The sequence below is a fragment of the Amphibalanus amphitrite genome, unplaced genomic scaffold (genome assembly GCF_019059575.1).
Source record: "Amphibalanus amphitrite isolate SeventyFive unplaced genomic scaffold, NRLGWU_Aamphi_draft 000128F_arrow, whole genome shotgun sequence".
NCBI classification, from domain to species: Eukaryota; Metazoa; Arthropoda; class Thecostraca; order Balanomorpha; family Balanidae; genus Amphibalanus; species Amphibalanus amphitrite.
In genome coordinates, this window is record NW_024881623.1 from 325,973 (window position 1) to 341,966 (window position 15,994).

The 15,994-nt window shown below is 45.5% G+C and overlaps 2 protein-coding genes across 10 annotated transcripts; one reads left to right on the forward strand and one right to left on the reverse strand.

The window, feature by feature from the left end:
- Window positions 1-64: 64 nt before the first annotated feature.
- On the forward strand, window positions 65-15,295 carry LOC122381808. 7 transcript variants are annotated; one of them, XM_043366475.1, is made up of 5 exons: window positions 65-118; window positions 12,748-12,858; window positions 13,249-13,419; window positions 14,092-14,204; window positions 14,968-15,295. In XM_043366475.1, the coding sequence occupies exons 2-5, from the start codon at window positions 12,797-12,799 to the stop codon at window positions 15,036-15,038; spliced, it is 417 nt and encodes a 138-aa protein (XP_043222410.1). In that variant the 5' UTR covers window positions 65-118; window positions 12,748-12,796; the 3' UTR covers window positions 15,039-15,295. The 7 variants fall into 7 exon arrangements, with proteins under 7 accessions (XP_043222410.1, XP_043222413.1, XP_043222414.1 ...); XM_043366478.1 differs by lacking the exon at window positions 65-118 and adding an exon at window positions 513-529; XM_043366479.1 differs by lacking the exon at window positions 65-118 and adding an exon at window positions 10,071-10,089.
- LOC122381807 (ribonuclease H1-like) lies at window positions 6,899-10,390 on the reverse strand. 3 transcript variants are annotated; one of them, XM_043366470.1, is made up of 4 exons: window positions 10,159-10,390; window positions 9,637-9,720; window positions 8,245-9,082; window positions 6,899-7,826 (listed from the first exon to the last, which is right to left on the reverse strand). In XM_043366470.1, exons 1-4 carry the CDS (start codon window positions 10,224-10,226, stop codon window positions 7,725-7,727), a joined length of 1,092 nt encoding a protein of 363 aa, XP_043222405.1. In that variant the 5' UTR covers window positions 10,227-10,390; the 3' UTR covers window positions 6,899-7,724. The 3 variants fall into 3 exon arrangements, with proteins under 3 accessions (XP_043222405.1, XP_043222406.1, XP_043222407.1); XM_043366471.1 differs by having other exon boundaries at window positions 10,154-10,335; XM_043366472.1 differs by lacking the exon at window positions 10,159-10,390 and adding an exon at window positions 9,994-10,103.
- Window positions 15,296-15,994: the final 699 nt, after the last annotated feature.

Sequence of the window (15,994 nt, forward strand, 5' to 3'; positions counted from 1 at the left end):
CCTCAAAACTAGAAGGTGAAGAACACCAAACGGATAAAATTGTTTGTTGAGCTATGAAAACAATAGTTTTTGGGTGATGGTGGTGATGGGAAGGTGGTTGTTTTTAATACCTAGTAGGGTATGTATCTACTTTTTGCCATTGTATCTTTACTTTTGTGTAATTGGGAGCCACCACGGCAATATGTGACAGATCCATCAACGCTCATAAGCCAAGGTATTCCAATTATTTACGTTGATAGGTAAACGCTGATTCTGCTGGGAAATGTAAAGTGAGTGAGAAGACCATGGGTTAGATCAAGCAATTTATGACCCTTAGCCCAAAATCAAATCAGTAACTAAGGTTACCAAATTATAATGTAAACATGCATTGTGTATTCATCAATATGTTTTGCTTGCTCACAAATGTCCTGATGAAACAGGGTATTGAAAATATAAAGATTAACATGATATCTAAAACATGTGTGTTGAGCAATGTGCGCCTGCTTACTGCTACTGTTAACTTGATTACCATACTGATTTTAGGGCACTGGAAAGAAACTTTACATTCTTTTTTTCATCTTCATGCACTGACATTTATGTATAATTTTGTGTTTACAGTTTGATTAAAACTTAAAACAATTTTTTTTTTCAATAATGATAGCTGTGCGCATTTATAATACTGACAAAATACCTAAAAATTTTGTAGTGCATTGTGTGTGACTATGATGCTAATCCACATATATTTCTACATAATATAGTACTAAATATGGTCATAACTTCAATTTCCAGCACATGGTTATTGAATCATTTTGTTAATTCAATCAACTTGAATCGATGAGTTGCCGATTCAATCACTTGCAGTTGCCATGTGTGACCGATTCAATCAGGATTCATATGGTGACAAGAGGTGATTCAACCGACTCAATCACAGTGAGTCGGCATTTTCAAGCGATTCATGAGAATCGATTCAATCAGAGTTGAATCGCTTACAAGTCTGACACATATATTACCAATTTAGAATTGCGCTATTATTTGCTAAGTGCTGGCCATTGGAGAAAGGAAATATAGCGCAAAGTATGGAGGAATAACACATGTTTGCTCCTAGGACGTATGTTTTGTATAATTCCTCTTACCGCAACAGATATTCTTCCAAAACTACAATCGTGCTATTTTTCCGCGCCGGTCGCCTCCCCAGAGCCCGTCCTTGGTATCGCCTATAGCTCCCACTCCCGCTACGTGAATGAAAGTCACGTGACTACTACATGTTTGCGCTCAGTACTAACACACCTAGCCCGAGGGCCGGTCCGTAACGGGGAGGGGTGGAACGCCAGAGCTCCAGCGCAGTGGAGGTAGTGGTGGCCCGTATCATAAAGAGGCAACCGTAAGCAGAACTATAATTGCCGTAGTATAAGGTTATGATCAAGTTTTCTTTATATGTATTGATTGACAAGAAAGTGCAATGCTTATCCGATATAATAAAATGGTGTCCAAGGCCTTGCAAGAACTATAAAACATATTCAGCAACGTATAAATTTCTGATACAGGCCATGACCCTTCACCTTGCCTCCGGGGAGGATCGCTCAGGAAGCCACATACCGAACGAATCGAGGCCTCGCAGCGCGGCGGCAGAGGAGGTGGATAAACCATCGCCAGATCTTTCGATTACTTATGTTTCCAGAAGAAGGAGGGGGAGGGGGGATGGAGGGGGAGGGCTGTTTTCAATCCACTCACCAATCCTTTCCTTATTAACTTATAGCTTACCGAAAAAATGCAACACAATGGTGGCCGTCACGAGATGTAGCGAAGAGTGCCTCAGCCACACCGGTTTTGAGTAAACTTTAAGCATTGGAATTCAGGCCAGTGATCCTGAAGCATTATTTTATTTTTGTCGTGCATAAGCTGGGACGACGTGGTCCAAGTTAGTTGCGAAGAAACGGTTTTAGTTTCAGAACATTTATGAGGCTAGTCGCGCCAAATAGTAGGTATACGTTTGTTGCAAAATGTCAAATAGAATGTTGACGTGCTATCCAGATGATGGAATTTATTTGACACAATAACTCAAAAAGTGGCATCGTTAGTCATCCTGCATACCTACCTATAAATCGATTCGTCACCTTGGTTCGAGCTCAATAGTTCTTTTCGCGGATGATCGGTTTCGTTTTCTTTTCTTTCTTTTTTTTTGGGGGGGGGGGGACAGTTTATGAGCCAGTAACCATGCCCTCCCCAGTCCCCCAAACAATTGTTGACAAATACTGTGATGGCCTAAAAAATGCCCTCAATTGTGTTACGTAGGGGTGAATGAGGTAAGTTGAGCCGCTTTTTGTTTTTCGTAAGCTACAGGCATGGCTACAGGCTAACTTACTGATCATTTTTCTGCGTTTACGGGTTGGACGGACAGAGTGGTCATTTGCGCATGTAATGGTGGCCAGAAATGTTTAATACCGCTTATTTTTGTACTGAAAAGGCTACGTCAAAAATCATCTTGCACGTTGCTCATCTTACCCCATGGGCGGGGTAAGTTGAGACACGTCGTGGGGAAAGTTGAGCATGGATAGAAAGGCGAACCTCTTCTTTTCCCGGGCGCGGCGAAGAGTGGGCTCTTTTATTTACTCCATGGCATACATACTTATGGCAAAGTTTTTTTCCCCATCAAAAAGTGACTGTTTTAAGCCTTCCAATAACTCGTCAAGTTTTCTATCACGAAAGAAATCATTTTATCCTTCAGATAATCTGCAAATCACTTACAACTTCTGTAATCAACAAAAAAAAACATTCCCTACCATTTTTATTCAGCAGAAACAAGCGCAGCTCAATTTGGTTTTCGACAGCGGAGACAACAATGCAGTGGCGGATCCAGGGGGGGGGGGCAAAATGGGCATTTGCCCCCCCCCCCAAACGGCATGATTTTAACATTACGCCTATGGGCGATGCATGGAAAGAATCGACAAATTTTTATGGTTTGCCCCCCCCCCCCCAAACCTCTGAGCTGGATCCGCCTCTGCAACAATGGCTTCTCCGGCTCATCTTCCCCCAGGTGAAAATGGCTCATCTTGCCCCACCCGTGGCCATTTTCGATTAATGACACCCGCTACGGAAAATAACCATGCACCGCAGATAACAACCATCTCATTTTAAAGGCAAAACATGTCTTAGTTATCAGGGGCGACACCACATGTTACCGGGTGCTGAGCGTGAGAACGTTGCCGTCTCACGTGAAAGACTGCTGCATCGTAAGCGAACGGCACATGGAAGCTCAAGTCAATTAGCGCCATAGGGGCTGAGAAACATGGGGTGGCTAAACTTGCCCCTTGGCCCATCTTACCTCACTCTCCCCTATTTGGGGCTCTCAACTTTGATTTGTTTAAGTTATTTGGCTGTTCATTATAAAAGCTGTCAAATTTGCCGTATCATTAAACTTTTATTGAGTTTGTATTGAACACTTATCTAAAATGAACAATTTTGTCACTGGCTTCTTTTATGACTGGAATTGATGGTCGCCATGGTCGCATGAATGAACGAATGAATATCTCCATTTGAGCATCAGCTGAAATCGATCCTAAAATTTTATCTACCAGTCTGCAACGAAAAGGTTTAAAAACCAGTGCAAGTTAGGTGCAGTTTCTAATATATGCCGTCTTTTATTAAGTGTCTCATAGCTCCTTAATCTTGAGCCGCTTCTCTCACGATTCATTTTATGTGGTGCTTACATTGTTCAAGAAGTTATAGTATTCGAGCTCGTTGGTCTTAAAAACTGCTATCGAAGTAAATTAAAGTGCTTCGGGCTTCGGCACTTAAAAACCAATCGATATTTAACCCTCACCCATTTAGGCATTTCTTTTCAACGTCTTACATGTAGCGGAGGGGCGTAGAAACCCTCAGCCATTCGGCCTTTGATAAAAAGAGCCAGAGCTTCGCTGAAAAATAAAAAAGAGTGAGCTGCTCGTGACGAGAGAAATGCGATGATTTGAGGGTCCTGGTCATCGCTGACGAGAGAAAACCAATTATTTTTTATGTCCTGATCAATGCTGAGATCTTAGGTCACTGGTTGACCTCCCAGATCAGGTTAATAACCCAAAAGCACGGAAAATTGGGTCCTGCTAGAATTTCTACAAGTGAAGGTTGCTGGGACTTAACTTGCTTCTGACTCCGAATTTGCACTTGCTTTGATCAAAGATGATGTATCAAAGCATTTGGGGTAGGACGGGTCACGCCAGATCACCCATTAGGCGTTCTGCCGGCTATCCATAGAATGTTAACCAGCACTTACAACCTTGCAACATATTGCATAGGCACTATAACTGATACCTAAGTATGCCTAGTTTTCAAATGCTAAAATGGGTGCTAAATTTCAAACCAACAAGTAAAAAGGTATAAATTTAAGAAAGTTAAACGAGATCATTTCAAGTAAATGACGTTAACCTGAGTTTCACCTGACTTTGGCACACACAACAATCAATGAGACAAACATTAGATAGTATATTTCACATGTTGTCACGTTGCTAATCACGAAACGACTATGGAAACACACAGAAGATGTGCGCTGACTTTCAATTGCTATTCTGGCCTGACGTGATCTTGAGAAAAATAATCACAGGTTAAAGGTAATTTGGTTCAGGGATTTAAAATTTCAGACAAGATGCAAAAATGACAATAAGGGCTATTTAATTTTCCGGGAAGTTGTAAAATTGATTAACTCCAGGGCACCAAAGAATCGTCGCAATCCTTCGCTTTGCCGCGATTTATTGGTGAAAAACAGGGGGCGCGGTCTACTTACCTCTACTTATATGTGTGGTGAGGGCTAATATTCATTTTATCTGTGTTGATTAATGTGCAACAATTTCTACATGAACTGAGACCAGTCCATATGAGTATGTTTTTTCTCACGGACAATGACAATATAAAAACAATGCGAATAAAACCAAACGTTTCGTACAACAACGAGCCCTCGTCAGTGGTGAAAAATAAGTGTATAGGTTTAACCCGGCGGCCGCTGGGCCTCCGCGCCACCCGCCGGCCGCTGGGGGGGGCATATAGTTGCCCCCCCTTTACTTCTGCGACGATATCGTCGCAATGCGAAGAGATAGAGAAGCGAAACTTTGCACACATCTTCCTGAATACCTAGCCAAGGTTGTGTCCAAATTTGGTGTCGATCCCATTTGAAGTGACGTCACAGTGACGTCATAAGTGAAATTATAGATTTGCGACTCTCATATTCCTCACGATACATCAGATATATGGGACCGAATATAAAGGGTCAATTATTGGCCAGAAACTAGATGGAAGTGTAGTTAGATGTTTTAGGATGACAGCAGGTGCTGGCTAGTTCATTTACAGTTGAGTTTCACGCTCAGCGTCATCAGAAACGGTCCATATCGGAAAACGGCAAAACTTTATGACGTCACTGTGACGTCATCTTAGGTGCTACAACCACCAAACTTTCCTCAAACATTGCCTAGGTATTCATTTGAAGCTATGCCAAGTTTCACGTTCGTAGCTCATCAGATTTCGGAGATATTTCACAAAACGTAAAGGGGGGGGCAACTTTATGCCCCCCCCCCCAGCGGCTCGTGGGTTAACATCGATGAGAACTATATGCGGCATCGTCTCGGTCTGGCCAGCCGGGTTGCCGATAGAATACACAAATGTTTATAAGCTTCCATGATGTGCTTAAAAAACTGCTGAAAATATATCTTTAAAAATAAAGATAACTACTTCATCGATTTTATCGAAAGAAAACATGTATGCCTAATTACTTATTGTTTGCCACTGACGGAGGCACTTTTTTGTGCGAAACGTCTGGTTTTATTCGTATTGTTATTGTATTGTCATTCCCTGTGAGAAAAAGGATAACTCTTCATTTAGTAATCATAACAGCGAAACGGCTTAATGTAACACAATTCACTGTGTATACGAAACCTTTAAGTCCCTAAAAATAATCCCATTTACAACTTTTAAAAAGATACAGCTTATACAGCTTAGGCATACAACTTTTTTCTGCATTAAGATAATATTCATTTATCTCCACAGAATATGGTAAATTAGTGCTGCTGAAGTTCGCTTTCGAAGCGTCTCCTCCAGGCATTCCACAGCTCTCGTGCCATTTTGGATCACGGAACATGGCTGGGCGCAGGACAGGTCGTCTGCGAGCTTGGACGGACCACGTGACCACCTCCTCCCCTCCCCCTCACTCCCGTCCCCTTCCCCAGCAGGGCGTCCGATCTAACCGCGCCCCAGGCAGTTGGCTCGGTCCGACCCTCCCCATGGTCGAGCCACGGCGGTGTCGCCTGAGTTTGTGCCGGGTGCAAAACTGGAGCAGTAACTAGCGCCGGAACTAGTAGTCAGCACGACCATCGTCAGATGGCAGGAGTAAATGGAATAAGCGGTTCCAGGTTTGAGAAGGAATGGGGCAGGAAAAAGCGCTGATTACAATGTTTTGCTGATATAGCCATAAAAAGTTCACTGAATTAGGAGAGCAGCACATCAGTTTAAAGCCCTTCAGATGGTGGTTTTAATAAGCACAAAATCATTTCCCAATTCGCCTCCAACGGTGTCACAGGCAAAGAATACGCTGAAATACTAGTGTGTACAGAAGCAACTGCGGGTCCCTGTACTAAGCTTTTGCCTTTGACCAAGCCAACCAGTTATATTAGCAAATATTTTATCATCATTTTACCCAAATATTTCTAATGCTATCTCAGAAGTGGCAAATGTTTGTTGTCGTATCACGTGAACCATAGAACGGTCATAGTGAGCCATTGCATGCGGCAGCAAGACGTTGTTTTAATAGACCGATAAGACCATATTTACATTTTTATCAATAAAACTCACGAGGTATTCACCTCATATAGCGCAAGATTTACATCTACACCATTATACCATCGATTACACTTTATTTCTCAGAAAAGTCGAAACCAACCAATGTCTTTTCAATTTTATTACAGAGGTATCGTTGTGAAAAGAACGACTTAAGCAACAAACCGCATCACAAAACGAAACAAGCCCGAGATTCTCGAGCAGACGATTCCCAGTCTATAACGTAGGTATAGCTACAGTGCACTCCTAAGCTTCGGGTTCGCTGTCAAAACACCAGTATCAAACAATCACCCTTTTCGCTGACGGATAATGCACCAAAAAACCTGCTTTCTGAGGCCGAGTAGGTTTGTAACAGTTATCAGAGCCATCCCTCGAAGGTTCGCCAGTCACCCCGAACGATACCCTAGCGTATGAAGGTGTTGGCTAATGCAGTATCCAGCTGCGCCAATGCCCATAACCTCGAACAAGCTGACAGCGATAAAGGAAGCCCAGGTAAGCGTTACGAGTTCATCGATGCACCAGCTGGTCACTCTCCGGTCTCCAGCAACACCCTGAACTCACGCAAATAGACTGGCCACCGGCAGTAGCAACGCTATCAGGTACGTACTTCTCATGACAGTCAACCACGTCGTTTCTACGAGTTGGCACAGCGATATTATCAAGCGGAGGCAGGTGTCAGTCGCACGCCGCTCACTCCAAGCGTCACCCTTAAGTCCAGGAATGAATTAAGCGATATTGTCACAGCAGTTCATCATAGAAATACCATTCTGAGGCCCTCAACACACAACACTCGACCCCTTCCTGACGACTTTAGAACTAGTGACGGTGTGAGCAGTCCATGCCTCGGACGGTCGCCGGAGCACAGATGACGTCACCAGTCGCTGTCTGCTGCCGAAGTACCCGGATTGGTAGTCCCTCCGTCAGCAATGACATCATTCGGTGGCCGTCTGGGGGTTGTAGCGCGTGGCGCCGGCCACTGCCAGCTGGTCGGCGCCCTCGTTACCCTTCACACCGCAGTGGCCGAGAACGTGGTTCTGAGAATGAGACAAAAATACAATCAAATGCACGCTAACCGACATTTCGTATGGGAATAAGATAATATCTTAGGTATGGCGGCCTGTGGGTTGGTCAATGGTCATGCCAAAGTATCAGGTGCACAAGTTGCTCCTCACACAAATAAATTACGACGGGACAATGTCTAAAGTTACAACAGGAAATGCTTTTTTACATCGTTTCTTATTTCGGTGATGCCACGTACCTACTTGGTTAGTTTTTTCAGGATGAAGGGGAGGGGAGCACTGAGCAGGACACAAATATAAAAGCACTGAAGGCCGCTCTGGCGTGGTCACCTGCCTCCACACGGCCCCATTGATAACCAGCATCTACCCATTGAAATCGCCTCCATCGATATACGTCCTGAATAGTTACCGATCTGGCCCCGACGATACTCACCCACTTCACATCCATATTATCCATGGCTCGCGCCAGCGCCTCCAGCTGGGTACGGTTCTTGACGGGCCCTCCGCTGGCGAGCGTCCAGCCATTCTTCTGCCACTTGGCCATCCACTTGGTGGCGCAGTTGATGACGAACTGCGAGTCGGTGTGGATGAGCACGCGCCTGTGTCCGGCGGCGCTGGCCAGCTCCAGCGCCACCCACGCCGCCTGGATCTCGGCATTGTTATTGGTGGCCGGCCCCTCGACGGGCGCCGACACGTTCAGCGGGTGCGCCGAGTTGAACCACACGCCGACGCCGGCGCGCGCCCCGTGCCGCCCGTTGAAGCCGCACGCGCCGTCCGTCCACACGTTCAGGAAGCCCTCTGCGTCCACTATGAATTGGTCCGGCGCGGCGGACGGGTCGGAACTGGAAGTGGACGCTGAGCTATCCGCCTTGCCAGCCACGTGTGCAGTCATCTGCTTCTTCAGCTCAGCCATTTCGTTACGGAGGCTGGCAACACATTTGGCCATATCAGTCAATATGACTCTTTTGTCATCCAGCGAGGCTTCAGATGCTGGCGCCAGGTCCGTTGAGGACGCTCCCGCCGCTCGCTCCTGCTTTATCTGGTACGGAGCCGCTCGCGCCGAGCCGGTCACCGATGCTGAGGGAGCCTTTCCAAACGACGTGGCCCTCTTGGTGTTGATGGAGGTCGAGCCCTTGGGTCGTCCAAGATTGTTGTTGGGCACTGAGCAGGGGCCGGTGCCGCCCATCTTGAATGCCTCAGCCTCTTCCTGTGTGGCAAACTTCTTAAACTGTGCCCCTTTGAAGCCATTCACCTGAGCTTGACACTCTTCCCTAAAAACACAGAAATGGAGGAACACAATTGAATACACAAATAGACTCAACAGGCAACTGCAGATTAATTTTGGGAGCATTAAGGGCATAAACATTGTTATGAAATTTAAGATAATTTTTATCAGACATTGAACAATTTTGAATAAGCTTTAACTGTTATAAGTATTGCTTCACCTATTATTAGCAGAGCATGTGTACACAGAGCCTGTCATGTGAAATTAACCATAATAGTCTAACCACTCAATCCAACCCACCAATAAAAAGTCAATTTGCTGCAAAGGATCTTGCTGTTCTTTCAGGACAGTGTCAAAATATTCATGGCTAAGCTGTATCTTGGCACCCACTAGCAGGATTGATATAGGTATAACAATATGTGGGCAGCATAATGTGCTAAAATGGCCTGATATCTATGCCCCAAAGGTGGCTCAATTAGCATATCAAAGTGTATTAAATAAGCAGGCATTTATTAAACTTATAGTCCCCAGCTATATTCATCATCATGTTAGATTCCAGCACATTATATAAATAATGTAACTTCTATTACACCCACTCACCAGGTAAGATACACTCCAGGCTGGAATCCTCTTCTCACAGCATAAAATGGCATTTTTAATTTACTTTTGATTAGAAAGTTTAGGCTGAAAGAGAAGAGGGATATGCTGTAATTATAACCAGACTGCAATGAAAAACAGACTTTCATTGAAGACAACTTTTACAAGTGTAATTTCAGACAACAGGGCTCAAGCTATAGCAGTCAAATTAAAGTTGAAATGTTATTTTATTATGTAGGTACCTACCCCTCTTGTATAACCCATCGACCGTTACCACATGTCACAAATCAGTCTGCAGAATATACGCTTGGACTCTGGATTGAATGGCTTGGTGCCTGGTGGTCACACCCCAATGCATACCTGAGCCTCTCCTATTGCTGATGTCATGCCTCTATGATGATCTCAACGGGCATGCTCTGCGACTGGAGCTCGCCCCCGCCCAACCCTCTGCCCAAGGTCGCATAACGAGCAGTGCATATACTCAAAATCGCTTATAATAAACTAATTAAATTGAAATTACCTCACCTTGTAGCTGATGAATTCGTCTTTCTCACTAACACAGACAAGGTCGTGACCCAAATCCGAAACACCATAAATACGTTCACTGTAAAAATACGGCTCCCTGCATCTCAAAAGACGTAACCGGACAAATCTTCTTTGGCACCTTGTTTGGCACCCCCTTACGAGAATACAAATTCGTTTTTGTTTGTTTGTGATCATGGGCAAATCATAGGGCACAGATTCGTAAGAAGAATTTAATTTGGCAGTTATCGCAGTTTTTAACTTTATGATGTTTTGTTAACATAAAATGTTTTTAATTTATTTAAAATTTCATATCTTTCTCCAAGTTTTCAAAAGTATGTTATTATGAAATATAGATAAATCAAATACTTAGAAGATGAATAACGTTTTTGACTTCAGAGTGAGCATATGTCTTTCAAAAGATGAAAAGATTTTCTTGTGTTTTTCTGCAAGAGCAAAGTGTTCCTTCATAGAATTTGGAAGCGTTTTTGCTTCAACTATTGCGCACTTTTGTCAAAATATTCACCCAAAGACGCGTGGAGGTAGGCGTTGGCGTGGAGGAGTCATGTGTTCATGCGAAGTATTTTTATTGCCCTGGGTTTTGTTTGGAGCGTGGCCTTGCGGGCGTCCATCATGGCTTCCAAAACGGTCGAGATTGCTATTGGAGCTCTTGTAACAGCGAGTTCGAAATGTGAAATCATTGGCGAAGTAGTGGAACAGAGCATTAAGATGATTAACCAAACAAATACCTATCTGGAACAACTGGCTGCACTATCGTCGTAAGTTTTCATGCTGATGCTTGGTAGGTAGGTATACTTGAACATGTTGTGGCCTGTGTACCCAGTGGAAAGTAGGTACCTGCCAAATTTACTCTGTCATTCTCACAACACTTAAGTTTATACTGATACATGTGGTGCAGGGTGCTGACAAGTGAGAGTGGCGTCTGTAAAATAGCTAGGCTGCCCATACCCTGGGTGCTATATTTTTTGCACTTAGTTCCCAGTCTGCAAAGTATGGCAATTTCGATGGGATTTTATTGCTACAGCCTTTTTCGGGTGATGCGTCCTTGGTGAGGTGCGGTGTGGGTTTGGCTTGGTGTGGTGCGGACTTTGTGTAGCATGGTGCAGAGTTGGCTTGGTGTGACTGCAGTGCAGACATAGTGTAGCATGGTGCAGAGTTGGCTTGGTGACTACTGACTGACCAGATGGCAGAGATGAGGAAAATCACAAAATGTTGGAGTGTTGATCCTGTAATTCAGCTGTGCTCCCAGGTCTAAATGTGTGGTGGAACAGACTATGCCAGCAGCACTGGTGGTCGTCCCATGCTGGGACCCAGGCCCAGGCAGAGGCTATTTGAAACCATCGGCATTCAGGCTATAATTACTGAAACGGGCTCCCCCCAAGTTCGCCCAAATCACAGTGCTGGGCGGGGTACATCACAGTGTCGTCACTCGCTTCCGGTGCGTGTGGCGCCCGCGCGGCTCTGCAAGGCGCCGGCAGTAGGCTGATAGGGATGAGGACGGCCGATGGTAGGTATTTAAGATGTGCTCGGCCGATGCGAGGGCTTGGAATTTGGAGACCAACCGCCCCGCCGCCGCTTCAAGCTTTCAAAAATATATCGTGAACTATTTATCGGGTATGTTCGCTGCAGCTTATTAGTGGCGTCAAAAGAATATGAGGCTGTTGCGTTATGCAGCATTGTTAAACGAAAAGCGCCTCGGTTCATGTGAGGGTTTGGCATTGTGGCTCGGTGGTAGGACGAGATGCGCATGGCTGATGGAAGGCCTGGAGGAACGCTACTTTGCCGCGGCTCAAGCAGTCAAGTCCGCTGTGAATGATTTGTATATTATATTTGTTCAACACAGCTAATGCCTAATGATCTAACGAGTGATGGCGAAAACGCATGCATGTGATAGGTCCGCATTTTGCCGTTCATTTTTTAATAACTTGGGCCTTAACAGGTTGTCAAGCCGTTTAGCTAAATGACAGTGTCCGTGTCCACACCGTTGGGGTATCCATGGTGCATCACACAATTATCACCCTGGATGAATTGCCAGAGGCTGGCACTGTGTATGGTTCTTGTATTGGCATGACATGCTGTTTGCTTGAGTCATGGACGGGTATTCCTCGTTTCCATACTACGGAGATGGCAAGCTTGGCTACGGAGATGGTAGACTTATCATTAATTGAGGTCAGTGCGAACTTAGAATGGTCACTTTTGGGTTCGTTGCGTTTTTTTCGTATTATCAGCCCGCTTTGGTGCGGATTTTCCGGCTCTGTTTGAAGCGTTGTGGATTTGAACTTGGGCAGGTGCGCCTCGTCGACCTCCGAGCCATACTTTGCAGTAGGTATTTGCCGAGCCATATGCCGAGCCACACTTTGCAGATTAGCTCAGTTCTACTCCAGCTGCATAGATCACAGCTCACTAGATAGTTTATGTTATGATGCCATTAAGAAAATAGCAAACACAGAATCCAGTTCCTGGCCTTCATGTCAAAAAGCTGACTTGAAATGGAAGATGACCCACAAAATCTTGTCCTGTTTTTGTGTTCTTCTGTTATGGGAAGAACGTTTCTCATGATATTTTTTTCAGACCGTCAGTGAGCTCTTGTCAACTTAATGAAATTCCTGGGTACCTGCCGATGTTACGAGGATGCGTTGCCCGAAAGATCAGTGACAACTTACTGCATTGGAAGGAAAACAGGTGAGCTAGGCTGCCACAATCGGACAAAGGGGAGGGCGTGTATGTGTGGATGCCAATGCCATCCCTATGCGCTTTTTTGCATTGCACATAATGTAAACATCAACAAGTCAAAATATCATCCCTGTCCTCAAAACACATGTCATCGGACATTATATTACATAAAGCGCCGATATGATTCCCTGATGTCAACGGTTGTTTCGGCTTCATCTCATAACGATATTCATGATTGTTATTGAGTGCTAGAAATGTTCTCGTGACGTCACTTCCGAAGCAATATTCGTCAAGCATGTCCCTAGATCGTTTGGAACCTGTGTCTTCATCAGTATGTTTGTGGCTATTAAACCACGCTGCGATCAATCCCATATCTCCCCCCCCGGTATTGTGGCTCAGGCGGGAGCTCTGCGCCGCGGCCGGCGACGTTGTGCGGAAGTGTTCGGCCGCCGACGCCGCCTACCGCGCGGGCGGGCCGGGTCTGCCCTCCGATCCTTCCGACCCGTGCTGTCCGCGGCCGCACGTTCTCCTGGAGACCACCCTCGACTGCCGCGACGCCTTCGCTCAGCTGTGAGTACCGGATTCTGGCGCAGCGGTCTGCAGGCTAGAGATGTGTGTGTGGGGGATCAAATGTCTTACTGAATGTGATGTTATATGGTTGTCGGTTTATCGAATCGTGCTCGATTTGCGATATAAATAGTTGTTTTTGTCGTTTCTACGTGTTAACATGTGTGTAAACATGTGTAACATGTGTGTTCTGCTGCACAAGTAGGTATGTATGCTCCTATTTTTAACCTTCACTGAAAACGCCATTCAAATTGTCAGCTTGTCATTTCTCGACTTCATAGGTATGTATGGATTGAGCAGTTGTATTGAGTAGAAAATACATTTGAAACGACAATACAAACGATCGGTAGTCGTCAAACGATCGGTAGTCGTACTTGTTTTTCAAATCGTTTTAATTTTCGCAGCCCAGTGCAATGCATTTTATTGCGTATTGTAGTAAAAAGCTCTGAAAATGCTCAGATATCCCTTCAACGGTGAAATTGTCGGCTGCATGTCCTATATACCTACATGCCCGAAAACGATGTCGGTTCATTTTGAGAGCCTGTTTATCTGTTTATATTGGATGAAAATTGAACTTAATTTTACTTTTAAGTTTTAATGCTATGGCTCAAATATTTAAATCTGTACTGCTTGTAACGCGGACCGTAGTCATTTCAATTCTCGTGTCTGTTGCAGGCAATACTTGCTTCTCGTGGAGGAAGATGATTTTTCAAACTCATCACAAGAGGAAGTGACAAATATTTTAGAAGACTTAAAAGAAGTTCAAGATATTTTGCAAGGTTGTCAAGGTGCGTAAATACGTTTATACCGCGGACCTTTGGATATTGGTTGATTGTATATCAGTTTGCTTGCATCATGCCTCATTGTAGTAAAGCTGCATTTATTTTTACTTGAATTATTATCGAGCTAAATTACCTAAATCACCCCCTTCCATACGACTGCATGCTGCAGGCTGCTTACTGCTTAGCCCGTTGAATGGCCGACAACGTGAAAAGATCAGTAAGCTGCGTTTGGGGACACGACACCTCTACTGAGATACTTGATTCGATACAGCCATTCTCGTGGTAGATTCGTACTCCGCTAGCTCCGCTGCATTCATCGATTCATTCGCGTGCGCTGATACGTTTGCGTTTATCTCCACTCCTGTGGTATAAAGTGATGTCCCTATGTTCACCCGTGCCGACAGAACGTTTGGATACCCCCAGCGTGGTATCGGTCGTGTCGTGTGTTCGTGTTCACCTGTACCGACGGAGCGTCTGGGTACACTCGGGGGCAGATTGATGTTCCACCACTCCCTACCCATCGGGCTCCCATGGCTCAGCACTGGCTGCTGCCAGTGTTGCCTGCCCTCAGCACTGCTCAGCACTGCCTGCCAGTGCCAGTGCTGCCAGTGCTGCCACTGGCAGCAGCTAGAGTAGTAAAGTAATCTTGGCAGCTAGAGCCATGGGAGCCCGATGGGTAGGGAGTGGTGGAACATCAATCTGCCCCCGAGTGTACCTCCAACGTGGCTTATCTGTTGAGTCGTGTTCTCATGTTCACCTGCACCGGCAGAACGTCTGGAGGTCTGCCGACCGGTGCTGGACGCCGAGGCTGATGACGTCACTCGTGGGTCGTCCCGGTGACAGCTGACAGAGCCGTCTCCGGGCTGACGACGGCTGCCGGTGACGGACACTGAGGATGATGACAGCTCAGATGGGTCGTTTCGCTGACAAGCCACCGTGTCTGACGGTGGTACTGGGCGGATCCAGAGGTCTCCGGCTGTGGAGGTGGTCAGAGCACTTCGTCTCGAAGACATGAACTGCCTTGTCTTACGACATGTGCGCTGGCAGCGATTTTACTCCTGCCTTATGAGTGACTTAATATATCGTTTTGTTTGGGAGTTTTTTTCTACAGTCGCTGGAGATTTGCGACAAACGTAGTAGTAAGACACATATAAGCATGTCGTATAACTTATCTACGAAATAGACTCAATGCAAATATTCGTTTTTCGTTTCGCTAATGTACAGCATACGCCTTACATGATACAACAGTGGTTTGCAGTTGTACCTCAATCCTTTCGAGTCATTTTGTCTGAGTTACTAGCGTTTCTCATTAGCCTGCCAGATGCCAGTTCAAGCAAATGGACCCTCCTTCCGTTGGCCGTTATCTGGTTGACAGCAAACGTCTGTTGAGACTTCGAGTTTCGACTGTTCATCAACTTGTCTTTTTGCTTTCGCTTATTGTGTGACCCTCGGAACGAGTGAGTTTCACCAAAATTTCACAATAAATTCAATTGAATTCTCTTTACCAGGTTACCCTAAATAGCAGCCAGCAGCTACGAACGTTGGGCGAGAGAATAATGCAGCTAAATAAAAGGCTCATTCCTGTTGGCGGTCTACAATTATGGCGCGCCAAGGCGGAAGACTGGCGAGAGAGAGAGAGAGGGGCGAGTTGGGGACGACGGTGAAAACAGAGGGGTGTTCACGGGCACCGCACACTGCTGCGTGCGCTGTGTGCGGTGCGTCCAGCAGGCGTGGGGGTAGGGGATGGGTAGGCGGTTCTGACGTCACGGCTGCGTGCGGTGGACGGTCCGCTGTGG